Source organism: Paralichthys olivaceus, chromosome 5 (genome assembly GCF_024713975.1).
Source record: "Paralichthys olivaceus isolate ysfri-2021 chromosome 5, ASM2471397v2, whole genome shotgun sequence".
In the NCBI taxonomy this organism is placed as follows: Eukaryota; Metazoa; Chordata; class Actinopteri; order Pleuronectiformes; family Paralichthyidae; genus Paralichthys; species Paralichthys olivaceus.
Genome location: NC_091097.1, coordinates 6,557,498 through 6,572,900, shown reverse-complemented (window position 1 = coordinate 6,572,900; position 15,403 = coordinate 6,557,498). Strand labels below are relative to the sequence as shown.

The 15,403-nt window shown below is 39.8% G+C and overlaps 1 protein-coding gene across 4 annotated transcripts in view; it reads right to left on the bottom strand.

The window, feature by feature from the left end:
* The window catches only part of spop (speckle type BTB/POZ protein), a 93,088-nt gene that overhangs the window by 6,640 nt on the left and 71,045 nt on the right, over positions 1-15,403 (bottom strand). For all 4 annotated transcript variants that reach the window (XM_020094185.2, XM_020094187.2, XM_020094188.2 and 1 more), the window contains 3 exons: positions 10,229-10,406; positions 3,688-3,743; positions 347-469 (listed from right to left, as the gene is read on the bottom strand). In XM_020094185.2, coding sequence (XP_019949744.2) covers positions 347-469; positions 3,688-3,743; positions 10,229-10,406 — 357 coding nt within the window. The remainder of the gene's footprint in view (positions 1-346; positions 470-3,687; positions 3,744-10,228; positions 10,407-15,403) is intronic.

The following is a 15,403-nucleotide window of genomic DNA, read 5'->3' as shown; positions in this document are numbered from 1 at the left end:
CTATTAATAAAACAAGGGCAACGATTTCCATGAAGACTGGGAAACAGTGAGAGAACTAAAAGAAAGAAAAGAGTGGGGGAGTAAAATGTGGGTTTAGATGAAAAGAGCTTACATGGTAGAATAAAGGACAGGTACAAGGTCAGTTCAAGGGTACATACGTTCATTGTAAATGAGTGCACATCTATACCTCCCACAACATGTTTAGATGAGATTCTAAACGTGTATGTGCTCTGGAATTGAACATTCAGTGTCTCTTTTAGGGGACATTATTATGCATAGTGTCTTGTGAGTAAATGTACACAGAAGCAGGTGCACACACGTCCTCACGCACACACTCTCTCTGTACCTTGTCAGCTGCCGCCAGCAGGTCATCAGCCATCTTGTCCAGGTTGGGGGCCTTGCCTGTGTAGATGAAGCACATCATCTCTTTGAAGACATCTGGCTCCACGTCATTTATCTCCACACGGTTCTGAACGGGAGGAGAGGACAGGAGAGAATACACAGAGGGTTTAACAAAATAAAAGGCGAGAGAGGAAAAAGACACTTTGACAATCCTTCAAAACCACGCGCGGCGGCTGAGTGTTTTTTATTTCATGTCGAGTGTCCCAAAACCTGAAAATCTGAATTAAACTCACTCACCTTGTTTCGCACACACAGGGACAGTCAGCCATGCAGTGATTCAAAACGTGTCAAATAAGAAAAAAGAAAAGGATTCTCTGAACAGTCTGAACACGTTTCAGCAAAATTCCATTCTAGTACATTTATTTAACTCGTTTCAGCTGATTCCTGAAAATTAATCCCAAGCATTCATTCCTTGACAGAGCCTGCAGCCAGCGGAGCAGCTTTATCGCTCACTGGCACAGTGACGGTAACCTGAACCTTTCCCTCTGCACAGAGGGGCAGAACAAAGCAGTAAACCAATTATAACAGTGCTTTATCGTCACCACGGTGACCAGAGGCGTTTTAGCGGGGTCAGGTTGGGTGTACCAACAGCTTAGTGCATTTGTGACAACTCTGACCACTCGACAGCAACACAAACACACAGAGGAATAATGGAGGGAGAGTCTGAAAGCAAGGGGTCTGCTTTTACAGGAACTCATATGAACATATGTGAGCACGCGTGACAAGGATATCGTCTGCTTCATTCTGAACATATTGTTTCTAAAATAACTACGGGCTCTTCCTTGAGAGGCAATTTTCTTCATCACAGAAACCTCATTTTATAGTGTGAACACAATCCAGGAATAAGAGGGGGGGGGTTTCACATACAGATGAAGAAACTTGACTCATTTTGCGCTGCTAATTTTCGACGGCAGCGTGTTGGAGTGATAATGAAATTTAAAAAAAGAGAAAATAGCACAGAGCAACCACATCATAGGTCACATGAGAAATGCTTTCCACAGTATTTCATAAATAGACATCACTCATATAGTTACAGTATCTGAAGCCTGCCTCTATTCACAGAGAAGTCATCTATTAGCAAGCTTCTATCTGAGCTCATTTGTCTCTCTCCTATGTAGAGGGGCTGCACGGACGCTATAAAAGCATCATCACTGCTGCAGGAGAGTGTTAACCCATCTATCTGTTTTCTCTAAATCACATGGGGACATGGCCCACCCTTTCTGCCTCCTTCTGATGAAGACGCCCACTTAAACAGCAATTAAGATGCATTTCCTGGCTCTATGCTTTATAATTTCCCCATTCGAGCCAAGCAGACATCAATATTCATGCTGACGTGACGGCTCAATCACCACGGTTCAATCTCACCACCTCCTATCATATGAGCACAACCAACTGTGGCACTAGGGCTCTCTGCATCACACATGTAGAAAAAAAAAACACACAAACAAACATCACAGAAAAGCATGCATGCACTGCAGGCAATGGAAAGACAAGCACAAGCAACTGAACTCAGGGCAACTAAGAATTTAAATCACAGAGCTTTCAATTTAAGTTACCATAAAACTTTTCAGTGCTACAGTACTTAACAATTAGAGCAATGAACTCAGATAATAAAGTACACACAATGGAGGAAATGGTTGTAACCAGTTCTCTATTCAACTGCACATAAAGTGACAATCAATCACTGCACTGAAACAAAAATATCTGGTGGTTGCTTTTACTTAAATGTCAGTTTATAGAAGTCATTTCTTAATTTTTTGCTATTTTTACAATACTTTTTTTAATAGATAGTTTCAAGCCACTGTGTGTATAAGAGACTGTATTTATCAGCCAATATTATCTATTATCAGAGATACAGCATATTAGCATTAGCAAATAAAGCATGTCAGCCTATGGTCATGGCTGTACAGCGGAAATCATGTCTACACAAATGATTATGTTCCAGACGTTTAGTGCTAATGACCATAGACTGTAAGTAAAGATGGAAATTAAACCAAGCTATCCCAGTGCCATCATTCGCATTTTGAGCCAGAATCTGCACAGTTGTGGGGGATGAAGCTGTGCTAACAATGTTCCACGGATACACATTCTTGACCAGGGTGTCAAAACAGCTTGGCTTCATTTCTGATTGACCATCTTTATTCACAGTCAATGGTTGTGACTATTTGCACGAATTGTTGGAAAGCTATAGCATCTGCTGAGCTAACTGTAAAAAGACTAACCAGTTGGGAACAGGCACAAAAGCTTTCTGCTTTCTATGTTAGGTGGTGGGTTATTAACTCTGTTGTGGCATTTAATCCCAGGATTCAATCATTTCATTTAGTGAAGTTATTGAATGGGCAAAAAGCAAGGTAACAAGCTTAATTCCTAATTTCTTCATTACAAAAGATGCATTTAAATCTTCTCTTGTGTTATAACTGTTTCTAACCCATTCCTCTTTTTACAGAGCATTTTATACTCGAGAGAAAAGAGTTAAATAATAGTGGATGGTGTAAGACTGCAAATTGGCTACAACTGCCTCAGCCATTTTGAACTCTCTGTCTCTCTTTTCCCTCAAAGGTCAGAATTTGATTTACAACAACCACACAAGCAAAATCCACAGACTGCAGTGATTCTGTCCAAGAAATTCACGGTTCTAAAAGCTGGTATGACTTAACTTTCGTGGGGAACACGGCACAGTAATGCTAATGAAATATCAGACAAAATTTAACACCTCAGAGAGCACAGACAACCTCATTTAGTACTGTAAAATGTCCTGCTAGGTGCATGTTGAGGTCACAAAATTAAGGAAATATTTTGGTTATGTGCTTATGATCAAAAACAAAAATTGTCTGCTTAATAACTACATTTTTTCTGATGCTGGTAATGGCATTGGTCTCATATATTCAGTATTTTGCAGCTCATATGTTGAACCTAAACAGCCCCGCGGGGAGCACCATGGCACCAATTCCCTCCTCCAACCAAAATTTCTCCTGAAACAGAGAAATGACAGGGACTAAGGTGAAAGTGACTTATTTTCAGTGGTGCTGTCTTATCTTGTCTTCAAATAGCATGTTGTGCCTGAAGAACAATTTCAAAGTCCCAGTAATTACATCAAAATTGTGCAGAAAGCTGTTGTCAGGACACCAGATAATAAGAGCTGCAGTCAACAAGGCATGACGGAACACGTGCAGATTTTTTCAGAGATGAGCACTTCCTGACGCAACAGGGAGAAAGATTAAAATTTAGACGTTCAGCTCGCCACAGAGGAGAAAGGGGAACAACAGAGTCAAGTGCTCGACTCACCTTCTTGCTCTCCTCCATCTCGTGTTCAAACATGGCACTGAACACCGGCGAGCGAGCTGATGCAGAGGGAAACAAAAGACAGAGAGAGGGAGTTTGTTATTGTGTGCAATGTTGATCCACGGCGAGGTCTCTGATATCTGTTAACAGCCTGCCACAGGGCCAGAGCAGAGTGAGGCGGATGATTGACAGCAGCGACAGCAGTAGAAACATCATGTGGAAAAGGTTGACTGCAGCTCCTTCCTGCTGACAGACTCATGACGACCTCTCAGGTTTGTTTAGCAACTATTTGACGCTGATAGACTTGACTCGACCGGAGCTTGTTTGAAACATTATGCTTTAATTAATGCCAGTCTTCCCTTTTAGAGAACATGGTCAACTACTGCTATTCAACGTAGGCTATTCTAACATGGTGGCATAGAGAAGTGATGAGGTTTATTAACTCTACCATGCAAGAAGGTTATGTTTTCATCCCTGTCTGGGGACAGATCCAGAAATTAGCTTTTTTTGACATTTTTGACATTTTCACTCATTTTCCAGGCATATTTAGGGAATTGATTTCTATGAGTCTGTGCAGTTTGATGTGACTTGGGGTCTGTGCTCTACTGAAAGCCTTTCAATTTTCATAAATAACTTCTTAGGTGATTTTCACGTTTTTATGTCCTTACAAATCCAAAACTAAATGCTACAGTTACCAAATACTCTTGAGGCAAAGACAGTTCAATCCATGCTTAAAATGAGGTGTAAAAGTGTTGACAATACAATACAATTAGCATCTAATTTTCACTCAGATTGAAGTAGATTTAACATGTATTTACTATACAAAGTAAACACAGATTCAGTTTAATAAAATCACGACTGAAACAGTGACTCCAAAGAGACAAATGGATTATTCTGGTATTTTGAGTTTCAATACCTTCATAGTCAAGGTGAGCTATAACGTACTGAACCGCTTCACAGTATGTTTTCTCTCGAATTGTCTCCTACGTGACTCCCAGATGAAGAAGTCATGTTTAATCTCCAGCACAGACCGACGATGCTCGGTACCTGATCCAACTGCTGGGCTTCAAATTACATAAATTACTTCCGCTGCTTAGAATCACTGCTGTATGATCATTCTGCACGCTTAATCACCCCGTCTTGTCTGTGCAGTTCTGCTTTAGGAAACAACATCATACACTTTCCCTATCATCCTATGATGGTGGTTAGTCTCTGCACAGGTTGAATTTCAGAGATGAGATTGAGGCTGAAGTTGATCACCAGTTGTTTGCTCACCAGCGCAGGAAGAATGTGCCTCTTCAAATGTTAGAGCTTGGCCTTTTACTAAGAATCACATCTCAACCAGTGTCCTCTTCTTTTGGTTCACTTTGTTTGATGATGTGCTCACTGGGTTACACTTTATATTACTGTTTTCTAATATGCGTCTAATTAACTAGTGATTAAAATTTAACAAATGTTTAACACATTATTAAGTATGTGTCAAAGTCAGTGGTATGCTAATTAATTTAAGTGCTAAGTAATCAGTTATTAACTGCGGAGCTAGCTACCAATTTAATTACTCATTTAGAAACATGGTGTCATCCATCAACTCTGCCCAAGCCACAAATAAGTATTACTAGAGCCTTGCCTGAACGGGAGAAATAGCTGTCCCTAGTCCATATCATTGTCGCCACTGTGGGTAATTTCCTTATCTTTATTCAAGAACCTGGCCTTTCAGTTTGAGAGCAGGACTTATGATTTCATGTTCAGATTTCCACTCAAAACCCTGCGCTTGCACTCAAATATACCCTAATTGTGCATAGATTTCCTGTGCTCCAGCTTTAGCTCTACTCACGCTGCTTCAGTGCACACGGAATTTGAAACTCTAAATTGAGTGTGAATGGTTGTTTGTCTCTGGATGTTGTCCCTACACACTGGCAACCAGTCAAGGGTGTCCACCTCTCGACCCACTGCCCCCGGAACCCTCAAAGGACACACAGTATAGATAATGGATGGATGGACTAATGAACTAACATCAGGTTGCACACAATGTGTTTCAGATATGCTGTCGCTCAGGGTCAGAGTAATGTACAAGGAAAGGAAGGAAACAAAATGATAAAAGATAAACTTCTGGGTGTCCAAGAAAAGAAAAAAGCACTTTCCAACATTTTTTTGGGAAGAAAGTTCCTGTTATTTCATGATTGTGTAACAGGTTATATATTTGACAGTTAGTGCCAGGGGGATTGGCTAGCAATCAGAAAATTAAAGTTGCAACACACTTCTCTTCTGCTCAAAAGGTAAATTGTTTTGTCTACAGGGGAGTTGAGGGAAGCCGGCCAGGCAACTTGTTTTTTTTTTTTGAACAGTTGATTTGTGGAAACAGTTCAATAATGATGAAGATTGGTTTCAGAAAATAATAACAGCGAACTAAAAAGAGGGAGTTTCGCTTCAGGATGTTTAAAAGACAATCAGATTGGCTGTAGCTTCTTGGTTAATTTTCAGTAGCTTAAATTGTATAGTATGCCAAACAAGCAAGTCAGTTTCATCCATTCATCTATCCATTATCTGTACTGGTTATCCTTTGAGGATCACAGGGGGAGCTGGAGCCAATCCCAGCTGACAATGTGAGAGAGGTTGTGTCCACCCTGGACAGGTTGCCAGTTCATCACAGTGCAGACATACACTGTATATATAGAGACAAACAAACATTCACACTCACCTTCTCACCTACACTCAATTTAGAGTCTCTAATTAACCTAACCCCTTGCCTGCATGTCTTTCGACTGTGGGAGGAAACATGAGTACCAATAGAAATCCCATACCAAACAAAAAGACAGCGGCTGAACCGGGATTCAAACCTAATGGACATGATGTTGGTATCAATCCTTTGTCAGTTAAAGTCAGTAAAAGTTTGTATAATTATTCTTTAATACTTTGATCCTTTAGGCTAGTTTGGACATGCAGTAAAGTGTACATCCCAACTATCTGCACTGAAAACAAACTTTGCCCTGAATGCCCAGGTGGACTGTGGGGACAAACTTACAATAAGTCTGTCTGGTGCAGCTCAGTACTGGTGAGCTCATACTGCAGCAACAAAAGAAAGGGGTGGAGGAGAGAGAGACACAGAGAGACACACAGAGAGAGAGAGAGAGAGAGAGACAAGCCCCTTTTATACAGCATGTTCGAGGCGGGAATGTTGCACCTTTATTCTGCCTCGCCGTTATGTATAAAAGCTATGAACACTGAATGAGGGGGCATTGTTGTTACGCCTTTAAGCCGGCGGCGATGGAAGTCACAGAGCCGAACCAACATCTGTGTAGAAACGAGACAAAGCACTGCAGGACATATGCTGTTGTGTTACACATCATGCTTCAGATTACAAAACACCAGTGTGCTATCTAGAATCAAACAGGGGAGCAGCATTATAATGGCTTTGTTTGGTTCAACAAGCAAAACCATAGTGAGGGGTCTTCTTGATGGTATTCTAGAAGGGTCTCTGTGTGAGGCTAGAGTGAGTGAGAGATGGAGAGAGGGTCATAGAAAATGACAAAGACAGGAGGTAAAGAAAAAAAATGAGATGAGAGGATGATAAAAAAGTACAGAGAGACACGAAGACAAATAAAAGGATATGTGAAAATCCGAGAGGAGGTAGTACAAGGGGAATGGTGAATGGAGGCTGAAAATGGAGGAGAAGAAAGTATTAAAAGGAAAAACATTAAAGTAAAAGGCAAAGGAAAGATATTGAGAAAAGGTATGGGAGAGATAAAGGGGAGAAGGTGAGAAACAGAGCGAGGCGGTATGAAGATCACATGGCCAAACGTGGAGCCAATTTCAGTTGCTCTCCCTCCTTCGTTTGATCCCTCTCTGTCCATCTCCACGGCGATTAACGGCCGGGAGAGTTGTCACGGGAACGGCCGAGAAGGGGAATAACGAGTAGGAGGGACGTCGTCTGGGCCGAGCAGAGCGAAAGAGAGAGAGAGAGCGGGAGGGATGGGAGGGTGAGGGTGAGAGAGGGGGGACCCCAAACCACAGCAGCACATAATTAAAATGGCTCCTCACACACACACATTTCAACAAATCCAATAATGAACAGCCTCTCGTTGCCTCCGCAGAGACACACAGTTCACCAGTTTTCTCAAACTTTTCACTATCTGACGCAGGCTGTCATAAAAGTGTCAATAAATTGTTCAAAATGCATCATTGTTGTTGTTTTATGTTTCTCTAAGTGTCTACGTATAGACACATTTGAACAATATTAATGCCTAAAAAGCAACAGAAGAAGAAGACAACACGCAGGTGTTGTTGAAGGTGCCAATAGCTGATTCCTGTATGGATATTCAATGTATTCAAATTTAACCATCCCTGTGGCAAGCAGTAGTATTCATTAAAATTAATAATTTGTATTAGGATTTCCTCTGGAATTTAATTCACGATGGAGAAGCATTTGAAACAGCATTTAGACTGAGACTAAAACTTTGAAATGAAACCCTGGATGATAATGACAAACTCCACCATGAATAATTAAAAACTCCACCACATGTATTAGTTTGAAGGAGATGTAGAGCTAAAACTAATAGCAGAATATTATTGTGTATTTCACAATGGTGTCATTCATACTGTATGTGCATTTTTATATACTGCACAGCCTGCCTACACACCCAACCAATATATATGAATTTGAATACTTACATTATTACATTTGCATATTCAGAACCAGTTCTTTTTTAATAGTTGTATTGTATGTGATTTTTCGTTTTCATTAATAAAAATGATATTTTCATCATCACCAATTATCACCATCACTAACACCAAGCATCCACAAGTAATTTATCCAGAAAAATAATTTCCTTCTTTGGGTGAAGTAGTGTCACCTATAATAAGCAATAGTTCAATGTCTTTTCCTGGCGTAACTGTGAAGACATTGAAAGGATGGCCCAGTTGCTGTTGGCTGTTGCCATAGCAACCAAGGTCAGAAAAGACCCTAAAACATATGGTGAACAGATCTTTGGGTGAAGGGAGTGAGTGGTCAAAACGCTACGCCTCAGGGCCATGAGTTAAAAGGAAAGCATTGCATGAAAAGCTGTAGACAGTGTGTCTCAGGTAAACATGGTGCACAGTTTGGGATTAGGGGCCTTCACATGAGTATATTACACAATATGGTCCCACGATAGGACTTAGTCAGTAAACTTAGTTATGAGTTTGTATGCATTTAAAATGCTCCACCAGGAAGACAGCCTTCAGGGTTGGGGGTCATTAAACAGAGTTGATTTATACTGCTCATCTCTCCTCCCATGACTGATCGAGCCTCTTTTTCCAACACAAATTGGCATCATGAACTGAATCCAAAGAGAACTGTGACTGGTGAGTGCAACTTTTACTATCTTACGCCATGCATGTGTTTAGTCATATCAAAGCAGATTTAAGTCATATAAAAGCAATCTGAAGATATCATCTTGGACATATTAGAAAAAATCTGAATGGGTGGTTTTAACTGTATTCTACAATTTTACAAAATAAAAAATAATCAACTGAATACATAACAGTAAAAACATTAGTAACTGTCCAAAAGTTAACTTTGTAGAACTACAAAATTGTGGTAAACATCTCTATTACAAGTATGCTCTACTATTACTGACACAGTTTGCATGGAAATGACTTTATGTTGTACCGCAAGCAAGTGGGTGCGTTCATGATGTTTCCAAAGCTGTTTTCACACATGCACAACACAGCAGGAGGTTCTCTGCACAGACACGTTCACAACAGCAACACATCCTCCATTATTCAGATGAGAAGTGGAGCAGACAGAGGCAGGAAGTGATGTATTAACTCTGCTGCATAGATCAGGATTTTCTTTACAACACAGACACCGGCGTCAGGTCTTATCACCACAAACTGGACATCTTTGTCTGTGTCTTCTACATGTCTCACTGTTTTTTCACTGGGAGATATTTGTTTTATTTTGTTTTTTTGTTTTTTTGCATCTGTCGTGCGTCAGAAGCATCATCAATCCCCCTATCAACCCCCCAAAAAATGTGATCTCTGCAGTGGAATTAAAATGTTGCATACTGCCTATTGCATGTTGCCACGAGACGCTCACTGTGTTGTTCATGTCCGGACCTCATTGTGTGACATTCTCGGCGTTCATGTCTGAAAACAGCTTTAGTAAACTTCTTGGAAATTTCTGTGTGTAAATTCTTTTGAATTTGCCAATAAATGAAATTAGAATTTCTCTCAGGCATTCGCTCCTGAACAATTTTTTTACACTTAATAAACAACATAATAACACTTTCATGTTTTCTGTAAAAGAAACACTAAATCATACCGAATATTGACCATGACCCTGTCAGCAATTATGATCCTGCAATCACTTGAAACTGTTGATGTTTTCTCATATATATCATAAACTAAAATCAAAGTATTTATTTCCGTACACATGAGAAGACAGGAAGCCTGTTGAACCTGATACCAAGTTTCAAAGTGATTTTCGGTAATTGAACACTATGTGTAAAGATGGTACCCGTCCAATTTTAGAAACGTAGCCTAATGAATAAAAAGATATCCTCACCTGCCAAGATGGCTTTGTGCGCCTGGAATTTCTGGCCAGCGACACAAAGGGAGCAGTCGGTGAATCTCGAGTTTTCCCACAAATCCCCGAGCTCCTCTGCCAGCCTGCAGTCTGGAACCTTCACCATGTTCATTGTGTTCTGGCCTGAGATGTTCACAGAGTCCTGCACCACACTCACCTGGAAACACACACATGTATACAGAGTACAAATATGTCAATTAATTTGTATTATTATCTGGTCAGGATGTAGTAGTTTTTGTCTTTTATTGGACTGAGAGGAGTATACTACTTACACACATAAAGTTATAGTTCAAGTGTTCACACAGAGACTAAAAAATAGCATGCAATGTTCATAAAAAGACAAAAGAAATCTGTCAATCAAACATGCTGTGAATGATTAATGTGGGTTCTCTGCCTCTGTAATCAATACATCAGCCACTCAGTATGGGGGCTATTCAAAGACAACCTATTCTTCCCTCTTTATCCAATCAGACTGGCTACACTCTCAAACAAGCCAGAAAATCGGCACTGAAGTCAAATTGGGCGTGTGTGTGTGAGTGTGTGTGTGTGATTGTGTGTTTGAGTGTGTGTGTGTGAGTATGAGTGTGTGTGTGTGTGTGTGCGTGTGTGTGTGTGTGTGTGTGTGTGTGTGTGTGTGTGTGTGTGTGTGTGCATGAAAGTTGTCTGTATGTCTTCCCTGCTGACTACACCACCTGTTCCAGACAATGTCAACCAGACTCATTTATCTCTCAACAGGACTCACTGCAAACACACACACACACACACAATTACTAAGAAGTTTCTGACTGCCTGGATTGACTTGCAGTTTTTTACCTGCTTGCTGTGCCATGGTATCAAAAAATTAATAACGTAGCTGCAGCCTGTTTGAGAACAAAGTCAAAGGAAAGTATAAAATATTATGGTGTTCCCTGATGAGTGTTGAAGCACAGAAGGTTCAAACAATCAGGGTTTCTGATGAAGAAAAATGTTTGATAATAGCCAATTGAGTATTACAGCTTTAGATGGACAATGCACTCCTGTGATCTTAGCAACGTTAAAAGATATGAAGGACACAAACAGGGAGCACTGCATGGAAAAACATGCTAAACAAGCTAAGAAATGTATTGTGCAGACATGCGTGTTATAGTGACTGTAACAGGACTGTGATATAGAAGCTACTCAGTGGATCTAAATTTGTCAAGAGAATATTAACATTGTCTATGTGTCTTGATGACATTGACAAACACTAACAATTCAACATTGTAGCATTGATAAGAATTTAAAGTTGCTCAGGCTTAGAAATATAAATTCACACCATACTAAAAAAATTCTAGATTAGATTTAACAAAAACACTTGAATTACGACAATTAACGAATAAATGAAATGCAACACAATAAGTGAGAAAGTTGTGTTTAGTTGTCTTCAGAACTTAAAGGGGAAAAAAAAAAGAAAATTCCCTCATCATCTCCCACCACTATGCCGATGGAGGGGATTTTGTGCATTCAGGGACCGTCTGAAATGCTAACGTCTGCTTGCTTGTCACTTCTGGTGGACTTTTAGGCTGAAAGGTAGAAAATGAAAAAGACCTTGTTTCATCCCCTAAATTTACCAGATTTAATAAAAAACAAGATCCATGCATTATTCCCTTGGAATTCGGTGAAAACATCACAAAACATTCTATCTCAGACTGTTGAAGTAAGTGATATAAATGTATTGAATCTACCCCTTTGTCCAGATCTGCACCAAAGTCTATTGGGTTCTTTGGCCCATGTCCCATCCTATTCTGTAGTTTTTCTGGAATTAGCGAGCAAACAAACAGACACAAGCGAAGACATGACATCATTGGCATGTTATCAAATACATGCGGTCTGACTGCCTGCCTCAACTTATCCAATCAAAATCTTTGGAAACACTGATAGGCTGCTAAAAAAACAAAAATAATAAGGAGAATTTGCTATTTTATCTTTCTTTATATTCCAGTCTGAGATGAGTCACTTGTTTTTTCCCAGAACAACTTCACAAACCATGATGATAATAAGGATGCACTTCAACCACTCACAGCATTTCAGCCGGAGAATTCCAACCTAGATTCACTGAAAAATGTTTGTATCTTTCCCAGTCAAGTCAAACCTGAATCTGCATCACAAATGAAAAAAAAAATACAATTATTCAAACATACACACTCTGGTCAATATAATTTATGATCATTAAACTTATTTTGTTGGATAAAGTTATTTAAAGATAAAAATATCGATCAAGAGATAATAATTTTAAGTTTCATAAACCAGACACAGAGGTTTGATTAAACAGCAGTGGCTCTTCTGAAAGCGGGTTGATACAAATAGATGGCTGAGAACTCTGATGGCTGTTCTTCATAATGATATTGGAGGCTTGTAGGTATACTGTTTAATCTAGACTTATCTGGCACTGAACTTTTTCATCAGGCTGAAATTATGCTAACGCACTCAACAGCCTCACGTTGTCCGTGATATTATTAAATCATCCTTCTGTGGAAATGTGAGAATGTACAGGGGAGAAAAAACATTATGTCTACTTCACAGGAGCTGATGAAGTAGACATGAAGTGGAAGTTGTTTTGTTCAGTAATCTCCGTAACCAATGCAATCGAAACTGAAATAAAAGATCTAACTTGTTAAATGTGTTATTAAGCTTACAGTAAAATGGATAATTAGTGATTCTGTATTCTTTTTTAATTCTCATACATAACTGGCACTCAGTAGAGTGCAGACCTCCACAAAGGCCCAACAGTCACCTTATGAAAGCTCATTTAAAACCATTAAATCCAGATTTTCATTTGAATCTGCACCAAATTCCATACACTCATAAATTTAAGTGTCCTAAATGTGCCTGATTTTTCATCAAGGTCCATGATAAATCAATCAAAATGTTGAAAAACACCCTTTCTCACAATGTGAGAGAAAATAATAATTAATAAATAATTAAATAAAAATAAATCCGGAACTGCCTGCCGATCAGCATCCACACCTAAATTTGTTTGGGTTCTCCTCTGACCAATACCACATTCTTGCAGTTTCGTGAAAATCAGTTAAGTTATTTTTAGGTCATCTTGCTTCCAAACAAACAGACGGATGAAAACATAACCACCTTTGCAGGGGTTATTATAAATTAATTAATAAACATCTTTTTTTTTTATTATTTTGAAAATGTGACCAAAAATAAATTCACACAAACTGTTTTAAGTTCATTTGTATAAAGATTTCCACTCAAAGTGATTTGTCTATCTCTGTTACATATTGTGCTGTTTATGTAAGAGATTTTTAAAAACAAAATAATGTTTTAAAGAACCTTTTTCACATTGTACCACATTATTGAAAGGATCTTCATAACATTAAAGAATACTTTAGAATTGTTGTTATTTCTACTATATTCTGTAATTACGACATTGTCAGATAAGAGACAACACTAGAAAAAGTTGAAGCACATTCTCACATACAAACACATTCAGTGCTGTTGAAGAAAACGGCAACAAGATCCTTTCAAACTGACCTCGCTGTTTAAGCTTTAGCGAGGGAAGCTGACACCCAACTACCCCACCCCATCCAGCCTTCTGCCCACCCACTCGCCCAATGCCACATCCATCCACCTTTTCACCTCGCACAAAAACAGACCTGAAAAAGTAGGAGAAGTGCAAACAATAGAGAAATGCGTGGCAAGCAGGAAATTGAATGTCAAGGAACTTGTTTGCTCCTGATGGAGGTTTGAGGGTTAGCCTGAAAAGGACAGAAAGAGAGAGAAAGATAATACAACAGGGTAGAAGAGTGAAAAAAGGGAGGAGAAGCGGAAGATATAGGGATAATAAAAGGGAACACAGATGCAGAGATACCAAGTGGCAGTCGGACAGAATAGAGTGAGAGAGAGAATGGGAAGAGAGAGAGAGAGAGTGTGTGTGTGTGTGTGTGTGTGTGTGTGAGAGAGAGAGAGAAAGAGAAAGAGAGAGAGAGAGACCATTATACACAAAGAGGGACAGAAGTGTGAGCTAGCTATTGGTGGGATCTGTAGTTGGTGATGGCCTCTCATAAGCAGCAGCTCATTTCTACAACCGAAATTACAGGCACACAGAGAGATGAAAATGTGGCAGAGAAGAAAAGAGCATTCAAAATGTTCCTGTGTGTGTGTTTGTGTGTGTGTGTCGCAAGTGGCCACATTGTTTTTGCTGTGCAAACGTAAATATGAAGTATTTAATATGAATATGTCCTCTGACCTTCTACAGTGTCGCAATCAGTCAAACGTATTTTTACTCTTCTCATTGCCCACATGCTGATTTATTTGTGGCCACATATTAACACTGATTATCACATGATGATGGATACTTTTCTTAAAGTCTATCTTTATTCATATCTCTCTCACTGGCTCACGCCGACACAGACATGGACATAGTGACATCAAACATATCTGTAAACTCAGACAAGGTAAAAAACGTAATTTGTCCTTTGTGAATAAAAATTATGTACGTAACTATTTGTCTATAGAGTGGAATCGATGAGAGATTCAATCTTAGGTTGTCCCAGAAGACACAGCGAGGACACGTTTTAGTTCCAGGTGTGAAAAGACGAACTTAACGCTGGCCACTAAAACCAGTTCAATGGGATGCCCCTTATTTGTGATGCGTGACAACATGTGTATATGTGACAGTCTGGTTCCCACAGCTGGCTCTGTTACTCTCCAGTGAGGATGGCTCACTGACATTCATCCATCTCTACATACTCTCAGAGGAATGTTTATACACAAATTCACGAGGAAGAGAAGGTCCAAGGCACAGACACTGGTGATCATAGAACACTGATGAGCGACACAGAAAGGCAGCTGCTGTGTCGAAGGGGAAGAGTAAAAAGAAGAGTGTTAAAAAAAAAAACAGACAAGGCAGACAGAAGGATGGACAAAGAGACCGAGGGCTGAGGACAAAAGTTCAGTGAGCTCCAGTTGGAATGAAAAATGGCTTGAGGAGGAGGAGAAGAGGGAGGGTGGCGAGTCCAGCTCCGTGTCCTAAGCACACACTGAGAAAATAAACAAGTGCTGAAATCGGAGAGGAAGCCAGCGAGCCTGGTCAATGTGTCTCGGTATAAATAGCCCAATTAGCATGGGGGAAACGTAGCTGGGCTCTCAGACGCAACATGGTGAAGCCGGTCTAATTAC